Here is a 9,689-nt window from a genome sequence, read left to right as displayed (position 1 = left end):
GGGTCGAACCCTTCTTGGACAAGAAATAGAATCACAAAACTTTTGAGGTAGCTAACACGTTAGTTTGTGTGTCTTGTAAAAACGTTAGTTTGTGTGTCCTGAGAAAACCTGGGGTTTCAAAACAGCAGAATGATCTGACGATAATTTAGCGACGATAAATGCTTATCTGTGCAAACAAATATATATTATCAAAAAAGCCTTGGCAATAGTACTTTGTGTGGCATGTCGGCCTTACAAACGAGTGCATGGCAGAAAAATATAACTGGTTATACATTGCATTAAATCCTGTCCTGGTGAACAATTTAGAACAATTGCAAAGAAACTTCAGACATTCAAATTTTACCATGAAATTCTTTGTTTGCATATAACACAACAAGCAAAATAATAGTAGTCTTGGTTCGAGTCAAAATGTACTGTATTAGGGGGCTTATTGACGGAGTCTATTCCGCACTTCCACGATTGTGCGCCAGCACGGGATTTCCATGTCTGATCGAAATATCTGATATGTATATGTAAATAGTTCTCAGAGAAAACTGAATGAGTGTTGCCTAGCTGTACCCTGAGCCTAGGATAATATATATCTGGTTATTCGTTGTAATTACGGTTTATACCGTAAACAAAATGTGAAGGACGAATCAGTGCTTTATTAAGCCTCTTGCAAAAATAAGTGCAAATGGAGAGTTTATTCGAACAAAGGTCAATTCTTTGAACAGTACTTTCTGGAGTTACTTTCCGAATAACGAAAATTAAAATTAAGGATACTGCATGTAGCAAGATCAAAGGAACGAACCTCCACGAAAAACCTAGCTAGAACAGGCTGGTAATATGCACATCTTCGTTCGATCCGGACACAGACTATTTCGAATATTCAAAGGGTAATTACTGCGCGGAAAGTCAGTCTGTAGTATATGTGTAACACGGCTTCACATTTATCATTCTTATGAAGTTCCATTCATATCCCGCGTTAATAAAGTTCAGTTAAAAGGCCAAAACTGTAAAAGAGAACAAATCGACCGGGAGTGCATATCTGCGAAAATCTGTTTCTCAGTCTCGCATGAGCCAGCTGACATGGCAGCGATTTTTATCTATACCGAAACAATATCAGGAAGCACGGAGCAAAAATAACTGCAAAGTTATCTCCAGGAACAGAAGATCTTGTAGAGTTTAAGACAGGGCATTCAAAGAGATAAATAACAGTTAAAAGCATGTCCGCCAGAAATGCGAAATACAAAACGTGAAGTTCTACAGCGGTACGTCACTTATTATTTTTTAACAGGCAAAAACAGTTTTACATATTTAAGCATATTGTTAGGAAGTGCATACTTCATAACTTTAGCAAATACATTGTACTCGACTGTAACCAAGTAAAGTCCGAAAATATGATGCACATGGTCGATGTTGTGTTGCTGAAGTTGGCGGCCTTAAGTCAGCGACCTGGCGGTCTGGCATACTCTTGTGTTTCTTGTAGAAGAATGATTTGTATGATAAGATAAATATAACGAAAACTATGAATACAAACGTTAAAACTCGGTAAAACATAAAAAAGAATGTTGCTTTTTTTTGCAACGCAGCCTTCTAGAGTACATTTACTACAAAGAAATTAACAAACAGTTGTGTATATAGTCAATCTATGTTCAGTAATAAAATCTGTAAAAAGATCCCTTGGAAGCAAAGAATGCAACCAAGAAGAATAATAGCAGGCTCGGTTGGATTGAGTCTGATCATAAGTAATGAAATGTGCAACACCTCTCACGCCCCTTAGCACCAGCTTAAGCGGAACTCTTATTACACATATGTTGAATAGACTCCATGATCCAAAAGGGCCAGAAAATATAACATCGCAGAATCCAAGTACGGGGAATCTTTTTACAGCCACCATACGGCACTTAAACACACAAAACAGCATTTTTAATTAGTCTGAAATTTTTCGATCCAGCGGCCTGGATTTCGAGTTTTGTCCTACAACTATATCTTGGTAATAATTGTTCACTCTGAGTTGACATTTGGTATAAGCGTTTGTATTTATTCATATCTATATCTCTGCAGACATTTTGAATATCAAATAAGTATGACCAGATTTATTGCTCCCTAATGAGTTAATAATTGCATTGTGTCCCTTTTTAACCAGGTTTTCAACGAAAACACGAGTTATTAGATTGGGATAGATGTCGGGCGGGCGGCGGCGGCGTCAAACTGGTGTTTCCGGTCAATAACTTTTGTTTCGGTAAAGATATTTGAATAAAACTTGGTATGTATGTAGCTTATATCAAGACAAAGGCTGGGATTGATTTTGGGGTTTCTGGGGTCAAGGTCAAGGTCACTCTTACTTTAAATAGAAAAAGGGTTTCCGGTCAATAACTTTTGTTTCGGTAAAGATAATTGAATAAAACTTGGTATGTATGTAGCTTATATCAAGACAAAGGCTGGGATTGATTTTGGGGTTTCTGGGGTCAAGGTCAAGGTCACTGTTACTTAAAATAGAAAAAGGGTTTCCGGTCAATAACTTAACTTAGGAATGAGCTATCATGATGAAATTTGGTGTATAGAAAACTTACATAAAGTTGTAGCTTGGGATTGATTTTGGGGTTTCTGGGATCAAGGTCAAGGTCATTGTTACTAAAAATAGGGTTAGGTTAGGGTTAGTGTATCTTCTACATGCATGGAGGGATTTTGATGAAAGTTGGCACAATTGTTCACCATCATGAGACGGAGTGTCATGCGCAAGAACCAGGTCCCTAGGTCTAAGGTCAAGGTCACACTTAGAGGTCAAAGGATACAAGAATGAAAACTGTCCGGAGCATATCTTCTTCATGCATAGAGGGATTTTGATGTAACTTGGCACAATTATACACCATCATGAGACGAAGTGTCTTGCGCAGTTCCCTTCTTTAGAATTACTTCCCTTTGTTGTTACTATAAATAGCTCATATTGTAACTTTTTTATTACTAGACGTAAGGAAAAATCGACACCACTTTTCTGTAGTACAACATGCATGTTACATCCAATTTTGAGGTGTATTTTGACCAATCTCTACCTGGTAAGGATTTCTGTGTGGACTTAAAAAAAAATTGTATTTTTTTTTTTTTTAAGATTAACTTCCCTTAGTTGTTACTATAAATAACTTATATCGTAACTTTTTTTATAATTGACCGTAGGGAAAAACCAAGACCACTTTTCTGTGGTACAACATAATTGTTACTTTTTAATTTTAAGTGTATTTTAAGGTATCTCTACCTGGTAAGGAGTTTTTTTTTGTGGACTTAGAAAAACAAAAGAATTACAATGATTACTAAACAACCACAAAATTAAAATTACATCTGCAAATACAGGTGCTAGAGTAAAGAAATTTGCTGTGACGGGCGTATATTGTGACATTCTGACACTCTTGTTTAGTCTTATGAAAAGTGTTGAAAACCTGGTTTCGTGGCATTGCCGCGTTTCTTGTTATATATTAGCAAACACTTCTGAGCAGATGTCTTTTCACTAGCCATGATTATATGACGGTTCTGGCACCTGAAATAGTTATAAAAGAAAGACAGCTTTTGTACATATTAAATAACCGCGGCAGCAGTGACTTAAGTCTTTTATGTGTCTGGGACCAGACATTCTTTTCGCGGCGGATAATAACTAATTGAATTCGTTTGTTTCATTTTTGCGCATAAATTGCACATTTAATGAAACGAAGGACATATGACTCCAAACGCTGTCTTTCTACAAAAGCTGGCGACACCAGGTGAATGAACACGTTGCCTCAAAAGTAGTTCTTACTAGGCCAAATAGTTCGTGTTTTTAAGGGGACGCATATTGCTACATTCACAGTTCATACAGAAATGCGGAAGGGGTGCATATTCAAGAAATCGATGGTGGGAAAATAAAAAACATATTCCTAAACTGATATAATACTTATGGACACCTGTAATATTCAGTATTTTGTGGATAAGGATGTGGTACTATGAATGTAATAGGAAAACAGGGTTCTTTGTGAAAGTACATTCAACACAAAATATTAAGCTTTTGTATAAGGAAAAAACAGGTTTTTTACAATAACAGTGTTCCAAATAATGTTGAAGGGATGAGATTTTCTTTCTAACACACCAGGTTTGCTTAAACATGTAAAAATTTAACGCCACGTCATTTCAGCTCGGGATGGACGCCATATTTCTCATTGATAAAAATGTAAACAAAAAAAATCAGAGTGGGATTAGCATTGCAAGGGCATGACATTCTACACAATGAATACCTTAGAACAGATATCTAAGATGCTACACAGGTCAGGCGGGTTAAATGCATAATGGCGATCACTTGAAATTCATCTTGAAAAGGTGGTTAATTTTAGTTTATTTACATGGTTTTTAATTTTCCCACCACTTCTCGGCGATTCACTGCAAATGTATTACTGCGCCGGACGAAAGGTAACTCTAATAAAGAACGGGAGACAACTTAGGTGGCAGCACGTGTACGATTTATAAAAAAACATGTCGATGATTATAATTTCTTATCAAATGATGAATCCTATTCAGATATTCGTCTTTAAAATTAGAAAATTATTCATTTCTGTGGACATTTGTCAAAAAATATTACTTACATTGGACTACTTTGCGAATCAAACTGGTTTCCGCTTCAGTTGTGAGGCACTTCCGTTATACTTTTTGACAACAATAACTAAACACAAAATGAATCAATAAAGTCACTTATAAACCGACTGCTACTTAAATCAGTGTAAGTAAAGTTGTTGTTACAACATTATACATGTTCGTTACGTTATGAGATAAAGTTTATCTTGAACTGCATAATCCATTAATTACGTTTAGATGATATTGCATTTACAACTTATTTGACCCCATTTTTTACGTGAATGACAGCATTCTCGTGCAAACAGAGTTATGAAAAGTATGGTGGAGAATTGAAGGACAAATTATAAATGACATTAAAGTGAGGATAACTGTATATTCGTCCAGTTTTGATCATTGACATGCCTGCTGTGTATTAGTAACTTTTGTGAACAAGATTAGAATGTTACTTTTGCACATATACACATTGATTGGACCTCTCAACCAAATTTCATACCTTATTTTAGGGATTTTTAAGACAATACATTTTCAAAAGTTTGTTGAATGTGTTTTGATATTTAAGTGCATTGTAGTTCATAAAACCAAGTTAAAAATTAATAATGGCAACATTTCTAGGCCCATATTGTAAGCCACTAGACTTCTGTAACGATAAATGTTTAATGTATTAAGGGGAATATACTCTTTTAGTTTTGGAATGTGGCATTCCTTGACCACCGTATCTTTTCTTATGCACTACTTTGTAAACAAACTAAATAATGTGTTTTAGCTTACATATGCGAAATGAAAAGCAAGACAGTGACCATATTTCACATTCTTTCTTTAAATTAGAATCTGTAGGACATTGATAAATGTTTGGACAAGGTGAAGCACTATTATTTTCGCACCAAAAAGTCTTAATTGTTGACTTTGAATGTACACAGTAAGTCTTATGTAATTCAACAATAACTTTCTTGTTTCAGTTTTCTCATTTTTATTTTATTGAGCAATCCTTTGTGTACTTATAACAGTTGAAACAGTATCCATTTCATGTACCAAAACCTTGTACTTTTTTGCAGGTAAATTTTATCATACCCCACCCACTTTTTTCTAATTTCAAAGTATGCGTCCCCTTAACACTGTCAAATAATTGTAACGAACTTTTGTGACCTACTGTTATGCAATTTTTAAGATAATGAATTCCTTATCAAGTATGTCACCGCAATGTAATTCTTTTCACGTTCCTTTTACGGACGACATCTGAAAGTGACAAGACGTGTGAAACCATGAAGACGTGTATTGTAATTATTCTCTTTATTCATTTTCTTGCGACCAATGCCAAGTTTACATGGAAAAATTGTGGTAAGCAGAAATATAAACTTAATGATTTCGTATTTCTTAGTTCTAACTATCATAACTTAACTGACGCTGTATTTATTTTCTAATGGTCGCGGCCATTAAGTTATGGGGAAACCCCATTTGGTTATCTAACCAGTATCAAACCGCAACATCTCGCACAGTGTCTCACGAGAATCTGATGACGTCATGCAACAGTTTAGAGCACGTGGTTATTTTTGAAATTTAAAATCAAATTTTACCTGCTTATGAATTTAACTTAATCATAAACTCAACCATTTTTGATAAAATTAATTAAAAACATACCTTTGAATGTTCATGTCGTCAGAAAAGGTCAATGAATAAAAGTTCTATACCGCCTATTGGTTTTCAAAATGAAGAGTACCTGATCAGGTGACAACTGCAATGGCGGACAAAATATTGCAGATAGGGGTAACAATTAGAAATTTGGGTGTATAACTTTTGTTCAAATTATGTTAGATCTACATGGATTATTTTATGCCAGATCAAAAGAAAAATGGATTAGAAATATGTAAAAGCAAAAGGTGAGTCCATTGCATTTCATTTGATGAAATTATAGCGTGACAGACTTCTGGTACGATTCCTGGTTAGGTTTCAGTAGGGCATTCGTTTCAGCGCAGAGATCCCTAACAGCATATTTATAAACATCTCTGAGCTGAAATGTTTTAGCTACGTATTTCTAAAATCGTATACCTATACCTACCTATTCTGTAAGAAATACGGCCTAACACGAAACGAAAGAACCCGCACACTGTTTGGTTGTCTGTACCTGGGCCTACTTCCGTTAATATTTGTGATTAGCAAAATATATAGTTTTTTGAAAAGAATGATCTAGAGTCATTCATTGTCAATTTGTGACGTGGAGCCTATAGGAGAGATCGCCGTGACGTCACGCATTAACATCTGTTTATCTGGTGGTGGGCAAAACAAATGCTTTTACATCGTTTGTGTATGGGGTCGGAATTTTTAATTTTTAATAACTTTTTCGCTCATTTATGGATTTTCAGAATTCAAAAAGTTTTGAAATACTTACAATTTTCATATGTTTGCATTCAAATATCTTTTTTATATGAATAACCGTTTAAAATGACATATGATTTTAATAATGGCGTAGTGATGTACAAAACACTAAAGTTAAGCGTTCATAATTAATCCATTTTATTTCGAAATAACATTTAAAAGTAATTAATAAATTGCTTGTTTTATAAACTTTCCATTGATCAAAAAAATATTGATATAATTTGTGTTTTAAGAAAGTTTAGGTCGTTAGAAAAAACATCACTGTTTACAAAAAAACATGGAACATGATCTCTCCTATAAGGGTGGAATAACACTCGCCGCATTTACAGGACTGGCATTATTAGTTGAGCGTTATTAATTAATTAATTTATTTATTAATCTATTTATTTATTTATTTTGCAAGTAAATTCAACATTCACAGTATTATGACAAATACTGTTAAGATGAGGAAAAAACTTGCATACTGACATAATTCACTGCAGCTAGACCAAGCTACCTTTGTGTACAATGGTTTATATAACTAATTATGTATTTATATCAGCTATGTGCTTGAGTTTGCAAGGATTTTTTTCTATCATACTCCTTAATTCCAATTATGGCTTATGATTATACAAATGTATATAATAGTGTTGATGTAATTGGCATCTGGAGTCGTGCTAACAGTATTGTTTTGTAGCTCCAGAAGATGCTATTCTACATGTAAACAATGTGGAGGTAGGACCAGACCCCATTGTCGTGCCGGGAGACATAACTTTGACTATGGATGGAAACAGCACCGCCCCTCTCGGGAGCTCCGCCCTTCATATTTCACTTAAGAGGAAAACATTTCTAGGAGAGATCCCAATACCGTGTATAAGTAATATTGGTTCTTGGTAAGTCATTTAACTTGGGTCCACCCACTTAGCTCAATAAGTAGACCGCAGTTCTACGGATCGCTGCCACGAGTTTGATCCCTGGGTGGGGTGAATGTTCTCCATTCAGACAATGTGGCTGAAACCACTTGTCCCCCAGCTCTAATTCATGCGGAGAAGGTTGCAGCTACTTGCGGGGATACGGTTAGTGCTGGTACAAAATCCAGGAACACTCATCAGGCTAACTGCCCACCATAACTGAGCGGCACTTGACCAAGTAAAACAAACAAAGAAAAAAAATATGGAAAGACGGAAAAGGAATTTTAACTGTTCACATGCTCTAGGATTGCTTTCGAAAGTAAAAAAGATACTCATTCTGGCATAAAAAAAGAAGAGATTTTTTTATTACCACTAGAGTTTAAAGAATGTTTTAGAATGAATTGTTTGAGAACCTAGGTTCTTTAAAAAAAACTTGTGATCTGAGTTGAAAACCTAGATTTTGGTGTATACATGTATTTAATGTGAAAACGGCATGTCATAAAGGTCACATTCGGGTGCAATACATTTTCGAATTTCAACGAAATTCATGTCGCTGTCTTTAACTGTTCCAGCACATACAAAGACCTGTGTACACTCGTTGGCCAAATGATACGTGAAAACTGGTTGGGAATAACTACCGGCATCGCCACGCAGATTCAAACGATGCTTGCAAACAGTGGTATAGATGCTAGCCAGTGCCCACAACCAGCCCAGTCCCTGAGGATCGATCACCAGTCTATCCATTTACCGGAAGTACCAGCTGCCCTCTCATACTTTGCTGCAGTAAGGAAAACATTATGAATAAAAATAAAAACATGTTAACTACCAAACATAAGTTTCAGATATTTACTTTAAATTAACCCTTTTCCTGCTAAATTTCTATAATGAACTTGCCCATCTTTTAATTTGGACAGTACCATTAACTGTTAAAAGGGGTGCTTACCAAAAAGATACTGACTGAATGGCGAACAGTGCAAACCATGATAAGACTGCACGGATGTGCAGGCTGATCTTGGTCTGCACTGGTCGCAAAGGCAAAATCACTTGCCACCAACAGGCTAAGGGTTAAGCATACAACTACACGTTGTGTCATAATTTTATCTGTTATTAAGATTTTCATATAAGGGTATAGATTTCAATTTGCAATCGTGTAACTACGTATGGTCCGAATGGTATTGAACTCATTACAATGCCGCATCAATGATAAACGTCAAAATGGTTTTTTTAAAGAGGTGTGACTGCTTGTTATTTGACTCTATCTATAGTAAGCTCAAGTGTCGGACGGTGTGTAATGAACATAATTCTAGTTGCACGACTGCAATGCACTTTGTAATTTGTATTATGCATTTAACATTGCTAAGCTGTTGTTTCAGGGAGACTATCACGCCCACATCTTTTTGACGGACAACACCTCAAACAAGGTTCATTTGTGTATCGATGCCTTCTTCACAATCGCAGAAAAGGAACCGTGCACGGGTATTCTGTGCATATTTGGATAAAACATTGATACTGAATTTTCTGTAGACGTAAAGTCTGTATTAGTAAACGAATAAAAACATATGAGCGGTCAAATTGTAACTTGTCCCAGCAATTAGTAAAAGTATATTTACATTGGTTGCTGAGCAGGGAAACAGTCAAAACTATTTGCCCCTATTTTGCAAAGGTCTAGTACATTACTGCCTGCCAAATGTGGGAGTTCACTACATATAACTTCACGAGAAAGAAAGCGGATGACGCATAATAAACATGGCGTTACTTGTCCAGCTTTTATTAACGAGAAATATCGGGTATTCTCTCCCTTGGTTATCGATCATTGTGTTAAAGCAATTCCCTCTGATTGGATTGTCTCCCTTA

General features: G+C 35.6%; 1 protein-coding gene across 1 annotated transcript; it reads left to right on the top strand.

Moving 5' to 3' along the window:
• Positions 1–5,773: 5,773 nt before the first annotated feature.
• Positions 5,774–9,395, top strand: LOC123557962 (uncharacterized). Its single transcript, XM_053544346.1, has 4 exons — positions 5,774–5,910; positions 7,622–7,817; positions 8,408–8,618; positions 9,209–9,395. The coding sequence occupies exons 1-4, from the start codon at positions 5,835–5,837 to the stop codon at positions 9,332–9,334; spliced, it is 609 nt and encodes a 202-aa protein (XP_053400321.1). The 5' UTR covers positions 5,774–5,834; the 3' UTR covers positions 9,335–9,395.
• Positions 9,396–9,689: the final 294 nt, after the last annotated feature.

This window comes from Mercenaria mercenaria, chromosome 5 (assembly GCF_021730395.1).
Source record: "Mercenaria mercenaria strain notata chromosome 5, MADL_Memer_1, whole genome shotgun sequence".
Classification (NCBI taxonomy): domain Eukaryota; kingdom Metazoa; phylum Mollusca; class Bivalvia; order Venerida; family Veneridae; genus Mercenaria; species Mercenaria mercenaria.
Note: the sequence above shows the minus strand (reverse complement) of the source record. Positions and strands in the feature narration are given on the sequence as shown.